This window comes from Podarcis filfolensis (assembly GCF_964270895.1).
Source record: "Podarcis filfolensis genome assembly, chromosome: 8".
Taxonomy (NCBI): Eukaryota; Metazoa; Chordata; class Lepidosauria; order Squamata; family Lacertidae; genus Podarcis; species Podarcis filfolensis.
The window spans coordinates 50714669-50739369 of NC_139611.1; the positions used below are offsets into that span (position 1 = coordinate 50714669).

Genomic DNA, 24701 nt, shown 5'->3' on the forward strand with positions numbered 1-24701 from the left:
ATTGCATACAATGTGCTGAGGTTCCATAGCAGACATGCAGATATTTTCAGCAAATGAAGGGAAGGGAGCTCCAGAAACTGAACCTATTGAATCAGCATTGCCACAAGTCAGGGCATTGGTATACCGCACCCAGCCAGGGTTTCAGACAATGATCATTCCCACCTTTTACTTCCTATAGTTCTCTCAACTGAAGTTGCTGGGGCTTGAAATTGGAACCTTGTGCATGCAAGTTTGTAAAACTTCATTGTAGTCTTCTTTATATACCAACACTTGAAGGAATTTGTCTTGGCTCATGTAAATTACTTAAGATGAAAAGGAATACTATGCAGAAGTTGAAAAGGGATGCCATCACTGTCTGGCCAAAGAAGGAAACTGTGAGGAAACCAGCCAGACCAGCAACAACAGGGTGGCAGAACAAGCCTGGTTCCTAGAAAGCAACAAGGGAATCTTCTGAAGCTGCAGCTGTCAATGATTCAGTCCTCACATTAACAAGGGGAAACAATCTGAAGCAGTCTCATCAGCATAATTATATCTGAATATAGCATTATTACTATTCATAACCCGATTCAGGCATCATTTTTAAAGCTTTACATTTAGCCGGCATATATAGGATTTCGCAAGTAATCTCCCATCCAGGCATGAACCAGAGCCATACCAGCTTACACTTTAGCAACATGGCTGCATGTGTATACACCTTCAGACAATGCCTGGGGGTCAGTAGTAGTTGCTGTAACCCAAAAGAAGAGAAGAGAAGCCCATCATAGCTATCTCTTGATATATTTATTAAGATCTGGTAAAAAAAAAAAATGAGTGGGGGGAGGGAGGGGGAACAGGAAGGTTTTTATTGGAAAGCTGCCACATTAATCCAAGAGCTTAAAATCCATGATAACATTGCCTGTCTTTGGGTTGAAGCTTAGGGTGTATGCAACTGCAGAGGGGTTATCAATGGGAGGTTCTGACCCAGTGTCTGAACTGAAGAAAAACACAGCCTGTTTGCAGTGGGGAGTCCATTGACAATAGCCCTGCAGAAACAAGAAGACGAAAAATAATCAGCTCTGATAAAAAACAGACAATATGCTAATTTGTCAAGACCAACAGTAATCACTTTACTTTAGGATATCAGCATGCTGATTCATAACAGAATGTGTTGTTATGATCAATGAAGTCTGAATTCCATACATTCAGGGAACTGCTGCACCAATCTCCACGAGTTGGTGGTCTCACAGGCCTTCAGACTAGGCCCCTAGGACTTCTGACATCTGGTGCATAACTTGGTAATGCAAATTGTTTTGCTCTTTGGAATGGAGGAAACAGCAAACTGGGCTGAACTGGAATGCCAATTACTTGATTACCTCCAAGATTTCTAAGTCTGCGGTCCTATATAAATTTACATTGTATTGCACACACAAGGTTTCACTTCTGAGTACATATGCTTGGATCAGACTGTAAGAATTACAACATACACACAGAAGCTACACTTTTAAAAAAAGACTAGTGGAGGAACTTCCCCTATGCTCTGGCTTGGCAGCAAAATCTTGAGCCTAGTGTGTTAACTAAAAATGGAACATAGCCATCCTATAATACCTCTGACAGATGTCATACTACTGAAAGATACAAATGAATTATAGTTTATACATGTTTCCAATGAGGCTTCTAAACTGCAAAAGTGAGTCTATGGTAGCATCCAAGCACACCGTTTCCACTGAAAAAATGTGAATTCAGATTTACAACATTTATAAATGTTGGCAATCAGAAGAAGCCTTCTCTGTGGAGGTGTCTTCCCTATAGAACCATTTCCCCCATCAGCAAAGTCAGGTGCCAGAATTACTGAGCTTTGGAGACCACTTCTGCTCCCAGGCTTTTGCTGTTGTTTGACTCCAGCATATGGTACCATGTCTTAATTTAACCTGGATTGCTCTGGTCTTTTTATTGTTTTGTGGATTTTTATTGACTCTTACGGTTTTAAATTATTTAATGTGCTGTACAGCACCTTGGGATGAAATCTGAAAGGCGGTAGAAAAACATCTAAATAAATAAATTTGCCTAGCATTTCAGAGAAGAGAGAAGACTGATTAAGTCCAAAAATGCCCCAAACCATGAGATAGAAGTGAATCACTCAGATTAACATTCTTCTCCCTTGCCCCCCCCCCAATATGGAACAGAGTGAAGATGAAAGAGAATTAAGCATACTTTTTCATTTGAAACCTGCACAAGCCCTGTGGTAACAGAAATGCTGGGTGTCAGATGATATTCCATCCACAGAACAGCTCCGTGGCTCTTCCCAGTCCTAGAAAGGAAGAAAGCCTCAAGTATTGATTTTCTGCTAACTTTGAAGAACACCAACACACTGACATACGCACAAATTCTTTTTGAAATATGAATAGTATCTTTCCTTCTTGGAAGCAGCCTAGGCCAGAGAGATGAAAGAGCATGAATGCTACACCTATGGGAGCCTGAAACTTCCATCAGCTGGCAGATGGCTGTAGTAAGTAAGCGAAATTTCTTGCAGGAACCAAAACGATGTGTATAGGACAGTAACTGCAGTAACACATTAAAGACTGGAAGCAGGATCTTCCTGCCCTCTTTCATGCCTATATTAAGTCAAACCATCACATAGCATGAATGAGCCAACATGCGGGCTCCTGGAGAGGAGAATGCAGCCATGTTTCACCTCCCCAGTCATTTTGCTGCTGCAGTGAGTTAATTTGTGGTTTGGCTTAGTATGTCACCTGAAGCTGGGCTCATGGTTTAGCTCTTCCAGACAAACTACAAGCTGTAAATCATAGAGCAAACCTTAGTTACAAGATCGTAGTTTGTCTGAAAGCTAAACCACAAGCTTGCAATTTCTTCTCCAGGAGTCTGCACGTTTCCACATGCATGCTAAGCCATGGTTTGGCTTAGTATAACTCGTGACGTGGGACCCAGCTTCTTTTGCATTCTGTCTTTCATTTTAAGATTCAAACTTTAATGTAAATATCTACTATTTTGGTCTTAGCTTAAATATCTCATGTGTAACTGATGTGATTGACTTGTGTGCTAGCACAAGCTATATGATACAGTCTGAAAAATCTACATCTGATGTTTAAACAAGAATCATGCTAGAGACAAATATTGATCTTTACTGCACAGGATGTTCCAATACTTTACAGCTGGTACAATGATAACACCATAATTTGGTTCAGTGGTAACACCACACACTGTGCGCTGGTTGAGAAAGAAATGATCAGCCAGGGAACAGATGGCTATATTTGGAGACGAGAAATAAACGTCATTATAAATTGATTCAGTCATATGTTGAAATGTAATTTATACATTATTCATTAAGAGCAGTATGTTATCTCATACATGAAATATGTTAATCATTATTAAGCAAATTATAGAACTACAAAAGTTTTCTTCAGAGAAATGCATTATTAAATACAAAAGTGATATGAATATGCTGTTGCTCTAAAATCTCAAACACCCATCTGATTTCAGCTCCCAATTTTATACCAAGTTACCTCCCTTGAAATAATGGGGTCTATTTATTATGTTTGTTTATTGCTTTTGATTTCTAGGCCCTGAAATCCCCCCCCCTCCTTCTTTGTCATCCAGTCATCCAGGTTGTTTTTCAGAGCAGCCACCATTTCCCTGGGATTTTTTTAAATTTTTGGTAAAGCTGAGCATGCTTGGCATATTGCTAATACTTGCTCAGGCACTAAATTCATGGGGATGTTAAAAAGCAAGTGGTTCCAACCAGGCAAGTCAGTGAGGAATGATATCATGGTTTATGGCTATTAAAACACAATGAGAGATCCAGGAGAATTAAGAGGGACACATTCCCCTGTCTGTCTCCATCAAAGATCCGCCAGGGTGACCTGGGCAGTTTCAATCCAAAAACTAGACTGGAACAGATGCTAGTTCTAGTGATATCAAGCATGTTAATAATGATACTTGACTTTGCATGCACTTAGTGCTTCTAGAGTATTCAATGTGCCTCATATATCACCTTAGTGCAATCCTTACAATTTCACAAAGTTGGTCAGTATTATATTTGTAGAGGTCTAGAGAGAACTAAGGCTACCCAGTGAAGTAATGGCAGAGACCACGATTCTTAGCCATTCTGCTGCACTTTTAGGAACACAGGAAGTTGTTTTATACTGAATTAGGACATTTGTTTGGATTTGGATTTGATATCCCGCTTTATCACTACCCTAAGGAGTCTCAAAACGGCTAACAATCTCCTTTCCCTTCCTCCCCCACAACAAACACTCTGTGAGGTGAGTGGGGCTGAGAAACTTCAGAGAAGTATGACTAGCCCAAGGTCACCCAGCAGCTGCATGTGAAGGTGCGGGAAATCGAACCCGGTTCACCAGATTACGAGACAACCGCTCTTAACCACTACACCACACTGGCTCCCTATTTCTATTTCTTGTCCATTTTCTACACTGAGAGTTCTCCAGAGTTTCTCACACAGATATTTCCCAGTCCTACCTGGAGGTGCTGGGGATGGAACCTGGGGCATTCTGCATGGAAAAGAAAGAAGACTGAGCTACAGTGGCCACTGTCTTGAACAGGGCTTGCACATTTTCTCTTGGTGATACTCACTTTGTCAGATTTATGATGCCTTCGTTCTTGATAGTGTGTTCTGGCACAGTTTGTTGGAAGTCAAATATCAAAATTTTCAGTGGATTGGATATTGATTTGCAAGGGTATTCCCACAGCGGGTGAGGTTCTGCTTCCCTTGACTCCCTGAAGTCCAAGGAGTTCTATGGAAGAAAACAAAAAGGGAAGCATTGAAGTGCTAGAATATTCACAGATAAGGTATTCATTTAAAATATTCAGAGAGCATTGATGTGCTGAGGCAAGATTAACTTTTAGCAAGTCAAGACAATAACATTTATTTCACTTCTAAAGTGAAGAAAAGAGACATTTTGCTCATTTACAGAACCAGGCATTCTCTGGTAAGCTATTAGCCCAGCTAAGAACATACCAAGAGTCAAAACAACCAGATGCCAGGTGAAAACTCAGCAGATTCTGCCATTTGGAGTGTATGTGTTTATTCACCATAATGGCCAAATATTCTACAAACTTAGCGTTTGTTCTCTAGGATGACATCTGGGCTAGGTAAAGTATTATATTTTATGGATGACAGAGATGGATACTGCAAAGTGCTGGACTAGGCACTAAATGAATGAGCGTGCAGAATCAAACCCACAGCTCTCTCTGTCCAGCACATGCTACAGCCTGTCCAAAATTCTCAGACTGTGTGTATGGGAATAAGGCAAGTTTGTTTTTAATTAAATTGATAAATTCTATTCTCTGCAACTACGTTCAAGCCTATTTTCCTTTTTACAGCAATCTTTGCTATAGCTTTGCAGCTGCTAGCACAACTCATTAAGCTTGTCATCCCAGACATTTCTAAGTAGTGCTTTCAAATAACTACACATTTTTTGCAATTAAGTTAATTGGTCCTGTGCTTTCGAACAATGAAGGCAGAAGACTTGCAAACATTCATTTTCATCATAAGAAGGATGTGGTATAAAAGTTCTTGTGGGAGTATTCAGTATTTTAAGTAACATCATTGGACCTTTATTTGTCTGCTAGCTTTTGTCTCCTGTGGGATTGCTACTGGAACTGTTTTCTATTGTTTGTGGCTGATTTTATTTAATTGGCCCTCTGTTTGTTCTGTTGCTGCATTTTTAATACTAGGCATTTGTACTATTTTAATGGGGTGTGTATATATGCTTTTTAATTACATTGTTAGAAGTAAGGTTTGTATTTTAATGATTTGTATTGGGTTTTAAAATGTTGAATATCACCTCGGGTTCCTTTGAGCAGATAGATGACTCATTAATAATAAGTAAATAAACGAAGAAAAGGTCATGCCTGGAAAGCTACAGATTTCATCAAACAGAGCTGCTCAGATTGTGGGAGGAGGAAGGGGGCGTGTTATAACAAGCTAACCTGAAGGTGAAAAAATCACCTGCTCAGAACTAGGATAAGAAGCTATGGTTGGAATCCAGACTTAGTCATGCTTACAAGAGACACACTTTTTTATTATTTATTTATTTATTTATTTATTTATTTATTTATTTATTTATGTTTATGTTTATGTTTATCTGAAGATCACAGGGCAGTCTAAAATATAAAAACCAATACATATATAGCATAATAACAAACAAATCCATCAAAAGCCATAGATTTTTTAATTAGCCAAAGGCAAACCTCCTTTGGGAGCGCATTCCAGAAGCGAGGAGCCACTACAGAAAAGGCCTGCTCTTACGTTGCTACCCTCTGAACCTCTCACAGAGGAGGCACATGAAGAAGGGCCTCAGATGATGACTGCAGGGTCCAGGGTGGTTCATATGGGAAGAAGTGGTCCTGATCCATTTGAAGGATTTACTGGTCAACACCAGCACTTTGAATTGGGCCCAAACACTAATTGGAAGCCAGTGCAGTCAGGCTGCCAAATAAATGGTACGTCAGCCATGATTTGATCCAATACTACATTTCCTAGCTATTGAAAATGACATAACAGAAAATGATGTTTAAAGAAACTAAGCTACATTTTATGAAGGAATCAAATCTTGTTATCAGAGGATGACCAACTGGCAGGCAATGAACCAGACACGACTCCTGCTTGTTTCAATTTTTGCAATTTGTTATCCCACTTTAGCTGGGCAAGTGTCATGGGCCAAGCCCAGTTTCTGCTCTTATCAGGGTGTCTCCCATTGCTAAATGAGAGGAAGAGTCAGAGAGCCCTGTGTTATCAGAGACTTTTGGGGTGCCTCCTCATTCCATGAGTGGTGACTTGAGCAATGTTCGGCAGCATCCTCTCATTTAAAGTGCTGGGAGGGGCTGCGCTGTGATGAGAGGGGTGGTTACACTGCCTAATCCTTGTCAGTGTGATTGCCATAAAAAGGACGGCACAAAGCGTGCCTCTCAGCTGGCCAGATCCCCTCTCAGCCCTTAAATGAGAAAACATGGCGAAGACGAACAAAATGCCGCTGCTTGTTTCATGCCTGCCAGATTCTTTAGCTTGGGGGTGGGCAGAAATGACATTGTGGTTGATGGGGTCTGGCCTCCAAAAATCCTGTCATGAGCCTGAAGACCATTCCTGTACTGTATGTCCCATTTAATGCACAGGTTGGCTAGAACCACGATTACAAGCAATTTACCTACAACCACATCTCTAATTCAGTTGGCATTTATCCAACACACAGGGAGGGTAGTCTAACCTTTATCATCTCATCCATAATATGCACATCAAACCCTTCACAGGTACCACACGGGCTGCGGATTCGCCACAAGTCCTAGGGGGAAAGAAAAGGGGGGGCACACAATGTTATTGTTCAGTGTTTTAAAATTAAATTAAATTAAAACAAGATAAATTGGATCAAAACTGTACATTTCATCACTCCCAGGAATATGACAGCTATATTTTGAGAATTAAATTGTTTCAAAGAAACAGAATGTCAAACAACCAGAATGTCAAACACACTTATCCACGATATATTAAAACCACTCCAAAAATAAACTCTACTATATCAAGATAAAAACCACTCAAGGACTAAAGAAAAATGTTGCAAACTAATAAAAACCAGATAATTAATTGTCCTTTGAGGAACCTGTATCCTTAGGAACTGATCATTTCCCCCTCTTCTCTTTTTTCTTGTGTGTCATGTCTTTTTAGAGTGTTAGTCCAAGGAACTATCTTACTACTGATTTTGTAGCTGCAATCTGGAAGACTTTTTGGCTAAATGATGAAGTGCAAGTTGTTTTTTTAAATAAACAAAGCATAGTATTGTAACTAAACCCACCCACACTGCCCAGGGGGCAAAACAGAAACCAGACATAGTTTTGTTACCTTGAATTCCACAATCATCATGTGAAGTGAAGCAGACTGGGGCAGGACAGTCACATCACTTGTCAGGTGGCTTGCCAGGGCTGTCCGGGCGTACCAGAAATATAAATTGTGCCACGGCAACAAGCTCGTAGAGAAGAAGGGTTCACCAATCAAAAGTGATACCTTGGGGTGGGGAAAAACATACATGAAGCTCAGATGGGCAACAGGGTGACAGACCACACTTCGTACCATTTGGCAGGCCTTCCAAGTCTGTCATTCTGCATAGGTGGGATTGGCTGCCAGTTGGGTACATGCAATGTAGAATGGTAGCTTCAGTTGCATGGACTCCGTGTGTCAATTCCAGTGAACTAGCAAATTCGGGACCTGGGTTTGCCACTGCCAGCCAGTCAGCCAGCTCTAAGGTGATGGTAAAGATTGAACTAAACTCAACGCAGGATACCATGACATATTGCCTACGTAATGCATCTGTAAATGGTATGGCCCGTAACAGCCGCAATTTCACATCACCTTGGAGCTTGAGTGAACATAGAAAGCCCTTAACATATTTTTGTAGTAGTAGTAGTAGTATTTTTATTTGTTTAGCTATAAAAGCCATAACAAACACAAAAACTAAACTGCCAGTCAATTTGGAAGAGGTAATTGTATTTTCTCAGTCTTGCCCAACATACTGAGTGGGTTCAGAGATCAAACCATGGTGTAGAGCCACAAAGCTCCTGAATACTTGTTCAAGAAGTGTCAAACCAAGGTTTCCGTTTATGTGTGAACCACCTCACCACTCTAAGACCAGTAGTGGAGCTACTACTTAACTTTTATATATTGCATACAAATTCAGCGGCCAACTAATGAGGGAAATACCTCTTGACATGCTTTGATAAAGCTTATCCTCTCAAACAGTAAAATATTTTGATCACACAGCCATTTAGTTATCTTACCTTTTTATCTTCAAGATCTGAAGAGATTATCAATTCAGGATGTTTCTCTATTATTTTAATTTTATCTTCTAGATGATTGGCCTTAAAAATCTTTTTTGTGAAAAAGAAAAGAAGAAAGGTCTTAGTGTTTTGTTTTTTACTGTTGTCCAAGAATGAAACCTCTTCCTAACTATGTAACGCAAAAACATTCTGAAATGTAAAATGACTTATTTTGGGTAACTAAAATGCTCTACTTTCATAGTGGGCAGGCACTTTTGCCATTACAAAAGAAAACAAAATAAACAGGAGGAGTAATAAACATAAGACAGCAGTTGCATGCAGATGTGACTCCAATATTCATTACTTACTTTCTGCATGAGTGAATGAGAAACTGCAGAGCTCTCCAGTGTAAACACCTAAAAGAAGAACAGAACACACTGGCTTAATCAGACCTGCAATTTTGGGTGGAAATTTGGGAAGGAATACCTGTCCCATGAACAATGAAAGGACCACACTGGTGATTCACTGGGGAAACTCCTATCCTTGAATGACGCTCTCCCTTCCATTCTGATTGGTGTATGTGTGGTCTGTTGCCCTGCTCCACTTTGCAAGCAGCCAATAAAGACTCAAGAGCAAGACTTACAAAGAACATCAAGAATGTCCTGTATACCAATTAACTGCTCAAATAAACAGCGATCTACTTAAGTAATCTTGATAAAATAATTAAATACATAAATATTAAATACATTAAATACATAAATATATAAACATGCACAAATACTGCATGGCATGGCCCATTCCATTACATAACTTAGCAGTCAAATGCTCCGCCACTGAGCTATACCTGTCCTGTCCTGTCCCCTTTATAAAGATCTGAGGAATGAGATCATCACCCCACTCTTACTTACCATCCCAGGCTGCCCATCTGCGACCACATTGTTCTTTCTTTTATCAGATCAAAATGATCAGACAACAGCAAAGATTGCTAGGTTTATCGAGGGTGCAATGAGATTAAGGGCCACTATCTGAACGATAATCTTGGTCATTTGATTGCCCTTTTTACCCATTGTTGTCTTTTTAACTGTATATATTACTTGTTTTATGTTGCTAAGGCCGTTGGCTAATGAGAATAAAGTTTATCTATCTATCTACATAATTTAGCAGGACCTAGGGGATTAAGAATTATACTCCAGTCAGTCAGCTGGATAACTGTTATCATGCATAACATGCTCTGCAAAACTAAATGTATACTGATAGCAGTAACAGGTCTGTAGCCAAGGAACTTACAAGCTAAATTTTGCCAGTAATGGATGCAACACAAAGAAGGCTGTTCCAAGAGAAACAAGATAACAAGGGATGGGCATGGGCAAATGCAAATATTTTTACTTTGTTTCAGGAGGAGATGAGGACAAAAGGGTGCCAAAGCATCTAAAAAAAGGTGGGGGGTTGGAGGTTGGAAGAGAGGTATTGAAATAAAGAACACTAGTTACTCCCACTAGTTCTGGAAGTAAGAGGCCGCAAATGAGACTGGGTGGAGCAATTTCAGTGCTCAGAAGAGTTGTGGAAGACCAAATAAATGCCACAGACGACTCTTAAGAAAAAGCACTGAAGATAAATAGATATAACATTAAAAAAAAATTGATGTATAAAGGAATAGAAGAGTCAGCACATATTAAAAATAGCAAACATTTCAATGACTGGGGGTAGGGTTGTACCTCTTTTGCTCCAAGATGGTGAGCCAGCACAGGAAGGAGGCTGCCATCACTGATGCTGAGGCAAACACTGTTTGGCTTCAGAACCTTCAGAGCGAAAAGACAAGCTGTCAGCATTTTCCTCCTTTCCAGATGCAAAAGGTCACTGATTAAGGACTGACACCTTCGCTTGTTTGAAATTACTGAGCATTGTTGCATCCCAAAGGCTGTCTAAAATCTCCATGTTTCAAGTAGAATTCATGACATTTTAAGGCAAAGGATGCATGTTTTACATTAGAAAGGTAAATACTTGAGAGAGGAATCCCACAAAACATTGTCACTATACATATTTATGGACTCAATTTTTAAATCCACATTCTTTTGCATTTTACACCAAGACATGATCCAGCTAGCCAAGTCAGGTCATGAAGGAAAGTGAAAAGCAAAGCAGTTTTTGAATGAGTACATAAGAACCCAAGAAGAGCCTATTGGATTAGGCCAGTGGCCCATCTAGTCCAGCATCTTGTTCTTACAGTGGCCAATAAGATGCCTGTGGGAAACCTTCACACAAGACCTGAATGTCACAGCATTGGCCTCTCCTGTGGTTTCCAGGAACTGATACTTGAGCAACCGTGGTTTGCAATAACTGGTGAAAGTAGCCAACAGAAACATATGCCTTCAATGTCCATTCAAAGAAACTGGGCAGAAGGCTTCCTGAAGTTCTAGTCTAACAGTCCTCTCTATGCTATTTAACACAAAGATAGCCAAAATGGTTCCCTCCACATGTTTTGGACTACAACTCCCATCATCCCTGACCATTGGACATGCTGACTGAGGACACTACTTTCGCTACTCCTGCCCTAATAGTTAGGAAGGATTAAATATTGTTGTAAGGTTTTTACATCCAGTGCTGACAAAATGCTGGTTCTGTGTAATCCATGCCTGGCAAATTATGACCCAGCTTCACAGTCACATTCTCCTCTCCACGCCCTCCATCCATGTTAGTCCATTATACAATTCAGGAAAGGTGCCTTTTAAATTGTCACAGAGATTTATTATGGCATTCATTGGTGTGAGATAAAACCCACTTTGCCAGACATACATACATAAATTCACTACAACTAAGGCTAAGCAATGGAGCTGTGGAATTTTATCAATGAATCACCATATTTCAGTCATTAGGTGCTGATGAAAAGATAGCACAAAAGACTTAGAAAGAAGATTTACTTCAAGTGCAGAGGACAGGGCAACCAGATGGAACCAAAGGACAAACTTAGCTGGCAGGCTCGCTGATCAAATATGCTGTTCAACAATATACTTGCTCTAACTGGAAAACTCAACCTCTAACTTAGGCTTGTATAGTTAAATCTATCTTTTTACAAGTTTGTGTCATTAAACAAAAAAATGTTCCCAAGCATCACTTTAAAAATCAAATAATTATAAATGATTTTTTAAAAAGAAAAACAACCTGCTCCTTGGTTCCTTGTAGATTTTTATTTTATCTGTATTGCTTAGAGAGATTTTAGCAACTCTCATAGCCTCTCAGGAAAGGCAAGGTCTTAACAGGAATATCTTTAGACTCACAACAGACACTACAAGAGATTTAAATTCTTAAGTCACAGGTAGGCAACTTGCAGCACCCAACATCTCCTGCAGTTGCCCCATTATTCTGTCCCATCAGAGTTCCTACTTTCCTGGTCATTTTGTTGTTGCTCATCCTGGCATTTCTATGTAGTTACAGAACAAATAGAAGAGGCAGTATTTAATTTAATAAAAATAATCTGATTTTGTTTTTTGTTCGTTTATCAGGTTGTATGGTTTCCCCCAGCTATTTAAAAACAAATCGCTTTGTTCTCATGTGTATTGCACACTAAAGTCAGAAAGAAAGTACTTTCACTTGCTTTCCAGAATGATAGCTGTATTGGTCCATTGCATTAAAAACCATACAGAATTCCCTGCAACTGGAGGTACATCAAGTATCAACAGTGAATAAGCAAAACAGCATGCTGGCTTTGTGACTCACCATCTCTTCTAATAAGCTAAAAAAAGAAGCAGGCATGTACACAGCTCTTCATCCAAATTCAGTGAAGTGATACCTAATGTGCAGAGATTGAGGCAAGAAGATACCATACTGGATTTGGGAAATCTTACTCACTTTCTGCAGAGCCTGTAAATATTGCGCTGTTCGATTCTGATCGTTGAGTTCTCCAAACCGTGGCCTATTCCACAACAGGTGGGCCTGACACCTACACACAGGACTTTCAACTTGGATAGCAGTTGTGGCGTCTTCATTTCTAAAAACATTTGGATGAATGAAACCAACTCATTTCTGTTTGCCCCAGATAATGTTTACATTATAAATGGTTTTTACCAGCTATGCCTGGTACAACACCTATGGCCATTCATGGACTGGGAGAGTAACCCTCCCCAACTTACATTCACTGAGAAAACAAACTATCCCAGCCTGACAGTCTTTGTTCAATCATGAGTATCCCTTTCTGCCTCCTATCTTTAGTTACCTGCCTTTTTGAAGCTTATACCACACAGAGTAGTCATCATGAAAGGCAGTCAGGCCCACACTCTGGCCCTGGAGAACAAGTTCTTCATTTGGAAGGAAATAGACGCACTGCATCCAATGATCTCTCCACTGGAAAGGTTTAAACAAAATGGAAAAGGGGCAGACAATTAGTAATTCAAAATAAAAATGGATTGTGTGGGATAAAAAAACCAAACAGTAAATGGCAATGGGATAATGCAGATAACTCCGTTTTCTCAGCCCTACCTGAAAATGCTAGAGATTAAACATGGAACCTCCTGCATGCAAAGCAATTGAGCTACAGCTGTGCATGCTTATGCATTCAACAGAAAGAAACACATCAAACGCTGGCAGGATCCCTGTCTGACAACCAAGTGACATATAGTGCCAAGGATGTGACACAAAGATATACAGGAGAAAGTAAAGGAGTACAATAAAGAACACAATCTGGGCAAGCTCCAATGCTTGTTCATACCTAAACAACCCCACTCAAGGTTACCCCTGATACAGCTTTAATGCTGGGAACTGCCTGTTTTACAATGTAATCATGAGGAAACATTCACAGCAACATAATCTCTTATTGTTTAAAGGATTCATGGAGATTTAACATCACACTTCTGGCTTTATTTAATGTTCTGCTGTCACCTTTCACATTCATTTCTATAACCACAATGTCCAAAAACATACCTTTTCTTTAGTGAAATTAGGAATTGCAGAAAGCATATTGCCTACCCTGATGCATTCTATGCTAGAAAAGTCAAAAGAAGATGAGATGGCAAATCCAATGGAATCTAATCTTAAAGTCACTAACCTGCTGCAATCATAGACCATTGTTTATTTTTGTACAACTCCATGCATGGCAGTAAGTAGCTAGAAAACTGCAAGCGGCCATATACTTAGACGTTATTATCAAGAATTGGACAATTTTAGGAGAACTAGTTTACTTCTGCAAGTTTAGCACAAATCTTTAGAATCTTTATCAGCATTCTCTAAAGGCTGAGCAATAATGAACTAAGGTCAAACTAAGATGCAACAAACAACATGCACAAAAAATTCCAAAAGCATAACTATGCAGACGTTCATGCAGCTGGTGCCTTGGGTAAGTTAGATCACTGGCCTCTAAACATGCTATGTCAGCACACAACAACACAACATCCACTCATGCCTATCATACTAACAATGCCTGCACAGGGGGTGGTGACCCAAGTCAAATGAGATGCCTGTATGGAATTTCACATGGACTTGGTGTTGTTCCCCTCCCTTGGTGAATGTCCAGAGTCAAATTCGAATTAGGCCAAAAAGTGAAAATGGCACATTTTACAGAGCTGGACAAATTAACATCTGCCCACATATATGGTTTTAGTTCAATCTGCCAGCATTAAAATGTTAGGAAGGCAATAGAATTTACAAGAGGTTCAGTACATTACCGGGTTATCTTCAGAGGTGGATTGCACCCAATATGGGGCCATCGTACATTTTATTGACCCAGCGGGGTCCATGTCAATATCCCACCAGGACAGGACCACTTGGGCTTTGCCCGACTTTATGGCCTCCAGATGTACTGTGTAGTAGGCAGAGGCTCGGCTTACTGGCTTACTGAAATCTACACTGTGGAAAATAATGAATTGCAATCAGTTCATTTTAAATAGCTACTTATTTTCATTCAGGTTGTTAGACAGAAATAAACATTGTGATTCTAACCACAAACATACACACAGAGCAGAATTGATAAACAATGGAACTGAACAGAGCTCTTCTAAAAATTGTAGAAATTGAAACTGCATCTGACAGTTTTGACCAAGAGCAGCAGCAGTCAGTCATCAATGAAACATCACAATGCATTAAAGTGCTCAGCAACTTCTCACCAACAACTTCATATACCATCAACCATTTGATCTTAGGAGTTTGCTACTTCCCTCTTAAATGTATTTATAATATATATGATACACAGGTGTGTCTGTGTAAGGACAAGTACTTAAACAAACAAACCATCAAACAAACAAGCTACCAGTTTCCTTCAAGAACAATTCAGAGTGCAAGTTTTAACCTATAAAGCTCTAAATAAGGGGTGGGGAACATATAGTCCTCAAGATGTTGTTGGAGCTTTAACTCATCAACCTCCATTAGCATGACCAGGAAAGATAGTTGCAGTCTAGCAACACTTGGAGGGTCATAGGTTCCCACCCACCCCACTTGCAAAATGGGTATATGAAGGACCTCCTTCTCCCATATTAATCCCATTAGTAAGCTCTTCAAGGAAGGAGACATGGTTTTGAGGGGCCTCATTGGCTGAAATGAGGTGGATACCAGGGCCCACCACCCATTCATTTAGCACCAAATCTGATGGCTTTTAGACCACCAAGCAGAAACATTTGTTTTCCTTGGCCTTTGTGGGTTTCTGGTGTGGCTTTGATTTTACTACTGCTTTGAATTTTCCACAGACTATTTTTTTATATTAGTTATTATTTTATGAGGCATTGTTTTAAAATGATGTTTTAAGCTGCCTTGATAATCGAAGATTAAAAGGCAGAGTATCAAAATGGCTTAAACATATAACATAAAAGCGGCACTCACCTGAACATTGTAACAACGTCACTGAGAGGCGTGAAGTCATGCAAGGACACCTGATTCAGCTGAATATCATAGACTGAAGGAGCACCAGGACAGTTTTCCATTTCTGGTGGTGAGACAATAATCTTCTCACTTTCTTCTGCTTGAATATGAATGGGAAATAGCTTGTTCCAGGACCACATTCTTTGGGACTCCACTAACTGGGCGTATACTGTTGCCCTGTGAGGCACTGCCTCACATCCTTCCTAATCATTTGAAAACAAAGAGAAAGGAAACTGAGCAAGGTTCATTATATGTCCTTGGAATAAAAGCAAGCTCTGAAATGTGAACTTCTTAGAAAATATATAGGCTGCACATAAAACTCAGATTCTGGGCGTAAATATGAGGTCCACTCTTCAATGCCTTTGAACCTTCTCTTTACGTGCGTTCCTATTTATCTTACAGTCTGATACCATAATGTTTACTTGGAAGGTATTCCTGTTGAGTTCAATGATGCTTGTCCTCAAGTGGACAGAGACTCATATATTTACTATACTTTGCATTTTTGTGCCAAAAATGTGTGAAAGCTTTCTCAAAGTTAGTTGTTTCTTAAGCCATGCGCAACCAACACAGATACAGATTGTGACAGGTCTATTATGAATTTTGAAGGTCATTTTGAATATCTTCCGTGAAAACGAACAGTAACAAAACCGATCAAAAACAAAGAAATGATTGGCTACAATCAATCTGCGAGCTTGCAAGAATAAAATTTCTGTTACATGACACCATCTGTGAACAGTGCTCCCTTCCTTACCTGTACAAGACATCTGTGGGCATGCTCATAAGACGGTAAAGCTCCCTCCCCTATCAGTTCGGTATCAAAAAGCTCTGTTATCAGGATGTTTGCACGACACTGCATGTCTCCATCTAGGAAGCATAGCACAAGACAAATAGGAGTATGCTGGTTTCTTTCTTTTCTCTTTCTTTTTCAAAGCAGGCTGCTGTGCTAATGTTAAGTCACCTCAAATAGGAGATAGGGAATGGCCTCAGGACTGCTTCTGTTCTCTTCTATACAGCTGTGACCCTTCTGTTCTTCCTTCTCATCCCCTCCCTTCCTTGAAATCAGAGGAAGCCAGCCTCTATTATATGTAAATCACCCCAAAAGCATGTCTGAAGGATGGCATACAATTTGTTTTAATGAAACAAAGAACTAAATAAAGATATCCTTCATTCCATGCAACATGAGAATACAGTGCACATTAATCTCACCAGGCCCCACTGTGACTTCAGTGGAGTGCTTGTTGATGATCTTTATCTTGTCGCTAAAGCCGTTTTTCTCCACTATCTTCACAGCTGTATCAGCCATTGGTTTGAAGACCTGCAGTATAATAATCCTTATATTTAGATAGATCTGAAGTAACATTTGAATCAGGTACTTCCTAGGACACAGCACAGAGACACAGCCATTACACTACACCAGCTCTCAAGAACACAACCAGGCTAATGGCACCTACATTCAAGGTGCAAACACCACCAGAAAATTACTGTATTGTGTTATGGGAAATACTTACCACAGGATAAACAGTTAAGTACATTTAATCCTGCCAAATAGAAGACTTAGTAGGTACTGGGTAGTACCTGTCTGTGTCTTTTCCCAAGAAGATTAAAAATGTGTTTGTTCTCATAGTTTATATCACACACCTTAAACATAAATGTATGTACCCTAGGCAGATAAGGGAAAAATACAACTGAAAACTACTAAATTAAGCATACAAACTAGCACAACAAATGAGAACAACCAACTGCTGTTTTATATTAAGAATCCCTGCCTATATTTTATCATCTTGCATGAAAGATCTAATCACTTAGGCTTCAATCCTATACACATAACTCAATGGTGTTTATGTCTGAGCAGCCATGCATAGGATTACTCCATTAGTGCCCAGTTTCAGATCCAATACGTACAAAAGTTGGATGGGATTTTTAACTGGTCTAGGCAACAGAAAGAAACTGGGTTTCTAATAAGAGCCAAGAGTCTGCTCTTTGGCAAAGACTGAGAAACCTAACTTTGCCTTCTCAAAAGCACAGATGAGACCTCCAATGAAGCACATACCTCCTGGCAATGTTAAAATGTGTACCTAATTAAGGCATGAACCCTGGCAAAACAAGACTGCCTTCCACCGCCAAAGCTGCCAGAAATGAACTGCTCCTTGCCAAAATGTAAATATGAAATGAAAGTTGAGGGGGGAAACAGATGGCTACACACCACCAGTGACCAAAAAGTCTGCTTTCATGAGTCAATGCTTTTTCAAAAGCAAAAAACAAACCCAAATTAAAATTAAAGCACTAAAATTCACTATTACTCTGAATAAATATCTAACATTAAAACTTTCCTAAGACACCATACAGTGATCCAGACCTACTCATGCTTAGAATAGCCCCATCAAAATCAATGGGATGAATTAATCATGGATAGTTTAAGCATCTATATTAAGCATAGCTAGTTTGGATTAAGCTCAGAGATCCCTTGGTTGCTTTGCCCCATTTTCAAGGAGTGGGGAATACAAAGTAGACTGAAATGCAACATCCAAAGTGAAGTTTCTTGAACACTGTGCTTTACTAGCAACGATAAGGACAACAGACACTAAATATTAATGCAACGTTTCAGGAACAAAAGAGAACCATAAGGAAAGTACAGATGGCTGTAGAATAAACACACAGACCAAAGCAATATTAGTCCCTATCACATACAATTTTGTTTACAAATCTGTTTTAAGGATCTGCCTCCTATATAACTGATTTATATCTGGTACGTAGGGACAGGGGAGCAATAATACCTACCTCAACAGCATAGCAGAAATCTGCCCCAGCTGTAGCTGCCATCATAGACAAGAGTCCAGTACCAGTCCCAATGTCTAGGACAATGGCTCTGTCTCCTCTTTCCTTCACTCTGTCCACTGCAGCACGAATACCCTGAAAATACTTTGCATTCTGTGGAAAAATACAAACCTGACAGTTACTTCAACAAGACCAATGTTTGTTTAAATGTGAGACACATGCCCTCCAAGGTTAATAAATTTGAATCTGCAAGCATTTAAATGTCGTGGGTTAAAAGGCATTATCTTTTCAGTGGATGATCAATATGCAGATCCATAAGATTTTGTTTGCTGTACACTTATTAGAAGCCTGATAAATTCAGTATGATCTCCATGATAAACGTCTGAAAACATTAAAGGGAGGAAAAGCTAAAGCTAAATACTATTCACAAGAATGCAGCCCCAGCACTTTAAGAACACTGATATTCCCATTACTCTCTTTCCCAATCCTCTTTAAGTATTTCATTCTAAATAAAACTTTTAAACCCTCTGAATATTGGAATACACAGCAGCAGAGGCTTGGGTGCTTTGCTTTGCACTGCTTTAAGTGAAATGGTTAGTTTGCCTACAATTTTTCATCCTTTTCCTGCCAACTCTTTTCAAATAGAGACACCTGGGAATTTGCAAGTGTTTAAAGCCCGATACAGATGGACAAAATTCCCTTCAGGAAGTGATTTCTGACAGGCCTTTTTGATCCCTGACATCTTTTTAAAAAAAATGTCACCTTCTAAAAAAATTAATTAAAGGAACAGCTACCAAAAAAACAAGTGAGATAATAAACACATCCCTTAGCTTTGTCAAGATTTAATTTTGAAACAGTTCATTTTAAAAAAAAAACACTTTTGAGAATCACTGGGGGCTTCTTTTGAAGAATATTTAATCTTGCCATCTGAAAAGGAATTTTATTGAAGAAGAAAGCAGAGTACATAAATATCGCAGAAACCCTTGATAAGCAGATGGAATGTTCACAGGGGGTTCATTATAAAAATGCACTCATGACTAGACAGGATCCAAAGGAAATTGAATCAACTAACTAATGCATTTTAAAGTAATCTATGCTTTGTTTCTCCAAATTTAGCACTAAAACTTCACGTCATTCTATTAAAATCAAATTAAAATAAAAGTGTTAGTCAAAATATAGTGTTGAACCACTGACTGTTTTCTACAAGAGTCTAGTCATCTTGCTCAATTATCCATCAAACAAATAACCTCGAAAAGCCAACCTCAAAGCATTTGTTTTTTACACTTGCAACAGCAGTACACAGCTGAATTTCTCTCTTTAAAATTCTGTGCTGTCTTAAAGCAGCAACTTATACAAACAGGAAATGCCTTTATCTCATATTCCTGATGGTAAGAAAATAAGAACTGCTGGCAAGATTGATCTCAAGAGGCTATCACAGAAATAATATAAAATGCAGCTGAAAGACCACAAACTCATTAAAGATAAAAGTGTTGTAAGTTTTCCCTTAAATAGTTTTGGAGCCACCAGGAATGTGTCACCGGAAAAGGGAGAAAGACCCTGTGGCTATGACACTGAAGTCGCTTCCTTGAGAAAGGGCTTCTGGGAAGAGATGGGTTGCACCGCACAGCAGTTGGCAAGAATGTGTTCGCTAATAGTCTCACAAACCTGATCAGGAGAGCTTTAAACTAAATCCTGAGGGGGAGAGGGACAATACTACAGAAAACAGGGGAACACCCGGTACCAGGAATAATAGCTTCACAGGAAACTGAGGTGGCGCTACAAAAACCTGCTAAAGGGGCAAGAAACTGCAAGAAGGAAGCAGTTGGAAGGAATGACTCATGGTTTCAGTTGTGTCTATACTAATGCACAGAGTATGGGAAACAAGCAAGACAACAGCTTCAAGTTACAAGAAAGAAAATTCCAACTACATTCATGGGGAAATGTGGCGTTATCGCTTAATCAAATGAAATTTTAACATGTGGCATGATAAAAGTCTGTAATTTTTGTCAGGACAAGTTATTTGTTGTTTACTGTTTTAACAATTGTTTTCTCAAAAATTATCTTCTGTACCTTGAAAATAAATAAAAACATTATTTTAAAAAAGAAGAATGTTCTGATAGTAAGAGCTGTTCAACAGTGGAATGGAATGCCTCAGAAAGTGTTGGACTCTCCTTCACTGGAGGTTTTTAAGCAGAGGTTGGATGGCCCATCTGTCATGGATGCTTTAGTTGAGAATCCTGCATTGCAATGGGTTGGAAGGGATGACCCTCAGGGTCCCTTCCAACTCTACAATTCTATCATTCTATGGTACTATAAGCCAGTGGAACAAAGTCAAGGGAAGGGAAGCTAATGAGGCAACTTTCAGAATCCCAACAATCAACTTTTAAAAAAAGAAAACAACAATTACTTACTCTGTCTTTGTCATTCAGCATGTCTGCATAACATGACCTGTAAGAGAGTTCAGATTACAGATCAAAAACAGTTCAGACAAACAGGACCAGTGTTACTATTAAAATATGCAACCAGCAAAGTGCTGTACAACTGAGGATCCTTTCTCCTTCTGTAGGCTTGACAAATGGTGAGTCATCCCTTTAAAAGTTATTACCAGCTATTTACAAGATGAACCTTAACTGCAGGAAAATAATGGATGAAAGCCTATGGAAACTTATTTTGGAGTAAGTTCCCTTGTGCTGCGTAGGATGTACTGCTGAGTACAAAGGCATAGGGCTAAGGTGTAAGATCCATGCTATGTTAGGGTTGTTGCTATACTACTAGGATTTTGTTTTCCCCACTTGAACTGCATACAGTTAAAGTCCAGGACAACAAGGCTATAGCTTCTGAAGGAGAGTCAGGAGATAGCCATAGAGTATAACACATGGGATCCTGCAACAAGCTCAGATTGAATGTGCACTTTTTGTTTTCTTCAGTTCTAGACTATCAATCCTATTTTAAAAGGAATGAGGGATCAATACCTTTATTTTAGAACCAACCGAAAAAATAAATCACAGAGTAGTGAGCTATTTTCTGAGTTTTGAAGAACTTTTATCAGAACTTAAGAAATGCCCTGCTGACTTGGACTAAAGTCTTATCTAGTCCTGCATTCAGTTCACAGATGGGATGACCGGATGCTTATAGGGCACCACACGAAAGACACAAGTGCTACTGCACTCTCCTGCTCATGATCCCCAACCAACTGTATTCAGAGACATACTGCCTCAGATATTCATGATGATACTCTGACACAACTACCATGACTAGTAGCCATTAACAGTCTCATCCTCCCATGATTTAAAACAAAAAGGTATGCATGCATGAGAAAGAAAGGTAGGGGGGATGTTCCTTGTCACATGTCATAGTCTTAAAATAGTAATTTAAGAAGCTCTTCAAAGACTAAGTAGATTAGAATGTGACGAGTGCCAAAGGTCACAGGTTGCACGAAAGGATGCTGGCAGAAAGAACCCATCAGCACTTCCTCCTTGGAAATATAAAAGTTATTTGAATCCATCTTTAGCACTGTGTTGAACTCAAGAGTTCCTTGTTAAACAAACAAAAACTTTATGATGTTATTAGATACCTTTTTTCACTCTTTCATTCAAGTTTCATTTTCATCACAGTTTTTTATCAGTTTTTTATTCCCACCCCCCCCCTCAAGAGCTCAGGTAGCACACATATCCCCACTGCCAGTCTCACAATGATCTGGTAAACATGCTAGGCTGAGCCCAACGCCAACCAGTATGCTTATGTGGCTGCACATTGATTTGAATCCAGGACTCATCAGGTCTAAATCCAACATGTCGAGTACACACTGGCCTGTCACAATAATGCATGAAATAAAAGCCAACTCCCACTATACCTTGCAATTTCCTGATGATAATCATAGTTCTCATCTTCCTCCAACCACTCCACCGCTCCAGTGGTTGGATTGGCTCTTCCACAAAAAACCTTCATTCTTGCCCTGGTTTGTTGTTTTGAGGAAAGCTTTTATTCAGATGATCTCTAGCTTTTGATTCATTATCAGAAAACTACGGCAAAAGGAAAGAAGTTACCATTTAGAAGGAGATAAATTATTTTTAGGTGTTGTTTTATTGATATTATTATTTGCTGTTGAGTTGCTGCTGCTATGGCTTTGTGGTGCAAATTAGAGTATTGCTTTGTATAATTGCTTATCTATTGTTAGCCATCCTGCGCTCCAGATTAAAAAAAATAGCAAGATATAAGAATCTTGAATGCATAAAATAAATGCTGTGGTTAACAAAAATAAGCCTTGAATGCTTCTGCCATAGGAATTTGCCATGTGCCATCATAATGCATTACATGAAGTTTAGTGGCTGCTTTTGTAAAGCAGTATGCATGTGTATGTTGGAAGTGAATGGCACTCCAGACTGCCATGTAAAAATGATGCTGTTTTAATGCAGAAGTATGTAATGGTGACCAAGCTATTCTTGTGTAGATAAGGCAAACCAAGCACCTTACTTCAATCAATCAATTCCTGCTATCTTAGTCAGCTCCTAGTTGTAACTCCTAGTCAGGACTAGAATCTGGTATGTTGTACCTTTTCCAAGTTTAGACACATAACCATTGGTCTTTCGGACAGTTTCTTAGTCTTGTGCCAGAGGGGAGGACGAAGTGAGAATTCTTTGTAGGGTGGAGAAGGAAAGGACATAGGACTTAATCTGATTTATTCATTTTGCTTCCACACATTTTATTTACTAGTTCCCACTTCTACCACTGTTGAAACATATTAACGCACAATGTTACAAATATTTACCATTATTGTAAAAATACATTCCAGGGGGAATCAGTTGCAGCAAAAGAGTTTAAGGTACTAAAAAACTCTTTTGTTGTAAAATTAAGGTACACTATAGTCACATTCTGTAAACAATCGAATATGCAATACCAAATACAACAATCTTAGACTTGAAATTAGGAAGACCCAGGCTCACTGTGTGACCCTGGTGCAATTTTCCTCTCTTAGTCTAACCTACCTCACAGGGTTCTTGTGGGGATACAACTAGTGATGGTGAGGAGAACATGTTATGTGGATCCCAAGCTTCTTGGAAGGGTGGGATAAAAATGTAATCTCTTCAGAACTCTAGAACTCGCGGCCCACAACACTCTCAAACTGTTACTAAAGTGGCAACATGTTTCCAGCACAAAACGTAAGAATGTAAGAAGAGCCTGCAAGGATCAGACCAATGGCCCATCTGGTTTCACAGTGCCCAACCAGATGCCTGTGGGAAACTTTCAAGCAGGACCCGAGCATAAGAGCACTCCCGCTTCACATGGTTTCCAGCCACTGGTATTCAGAAGCATTGCTGCCTCCAACTGTGAAGGCAGAGCTGAGCCATCATGGCTAGGAGCCATTGATAGCCCTCTCCTTCATGAACGTGTCCAGTCCTCTTTGAAAGGTATCCAGGTTAGTGAACTTCACCGCTTTCTGCGGGAGAAACGCCATAGTTTCGCTAAGTGCTGTATGAAGCAGCACCTCCTTTTATCCGTCTGGAATGTTCCAATATCCAGTTTCATTGGATGTCCGAAGGATGTTAGACGGAAAGACTCTGTATGTGCACATTAAATCCTTGCCCTTATGTTCTCTTTTTGGAGGGAGGGAGGCTGGCTTCATTCCCTGAGGTGAAACTCTGCATATCCTCATGACCATTTCAGTCTTAGGTTCTTTTTTTTTGGGGGGGGGAGATAAATACGATGGCTTCTTTCCCTGTGGGGAACTCTGCACATGCTCCTGGATCCTTTTGTCTGAAGAACTACCAGCTATGAACTACGGGTACTTGCCCAAGTTTGCTTTCTCTCCCACCTTCCTTCCTTCAATTCTTCTTCCTTCCAATCGTTCACGTATCTCAGATTGCGAGTCCGAGAGCAAGGGCTGAACTCTGGAAGGGGCTCTGGGAGCCCGCCTTAGTGTTTGTTTGGGGGTTTTTTTGGGGGGGGCGACGCTTTTAAATGAATGAGAATGAACTCTAGACATGCCCAGGAGCCTCCTTGGCCAGGACTTCTGCGCAGGAGTGCACAAGAGCTTCCTAACCGGGACAGAGTGCGCTGCTGAGCCTCCTACGCTCTACTTGAGGGTCGTCAGCTCGAAGTTCCCCCCGCAAAAACCAGTCAAGCCTCCCCACCCGCCTCTAACGGTCACTCCAATACCTCACATTGCCTCCGCCTGTCAGTCAACGCTCGTCTCACGCGCTAGGCGCCGCCATCTTCCCAGGATGCAACGCGCTCAAAACGGGAAATAGCGGGGGGGGGGAAGAACCCACCATTACTATTTATCGCTGCTTTCACCGCACACCATAGAGAAGCAGTAAACAATTTAA

At 39.9% G+C, this 24701-nt stretch overlaps 2 protein-coding genes across 6 annotated transcripts in view; one reads left to right on the top strand and one right to left on the bottom strand.

Moving 5' to 3' along the window:
* The window catches only part of SMPD3 (sphingomyelin phosphodiesterase 3), a 590910-nt gene that overhangs the window by 139963 nt on the left and 426246 nt on the right, over window positions 1–24701 (top strand). The window lies entirely within an intron of this gene.
* Window positions 762–24668, bottom strand: PRMT7 (protein arginine methyltransferase 7). Of its 5 annotated transcripts, none has more exons than XM_083624895.1 (18): window positions 24537–24668; window positions 22229–22397; window positions 20787–20823; window positions 18379–18528; window positions 16807–16915; window positions 16352–16464; window positions 15562–15803; window positions 14415–14595; window positions 12971–13098; window positions 12607–12745; window positions 10476–10559; window positions 9129–9176; window positions 8782–8871; window positions 7850–8011; window positions 7221–7295; window positions 4588–4748; window positions 2191–2287; window positions 762–1022 (listed from the first exon to the last, which is right to left on the bottom strand). In XM_083624895.1, the coding sequence occupies exons 2-18, from the start codon at window positions 22321–22323 to the stop codon at window positions 861–863; spliced, it is 2073 nt and encodes a 690-aa protein (XP_083481021.1). In that variant the 5' UTR covers window positions 22324–22397; window positions 24537–24668; the 3' UTR covers window positions 762–860. The 5 variants fall into 5 exon arrangements, with proteins under 5 accessions (XP_083481021.1, XP_083481024.1, XP_083481022.1 ...); XM_083624898.1 differs by lacking the exon at window positions 24537–24668 and adding an exon at window positions 24416–24436; XM_083624896.1 differs by lacking the exon at window positions 24537–24668 and adding an exon at window positions 24188–24375.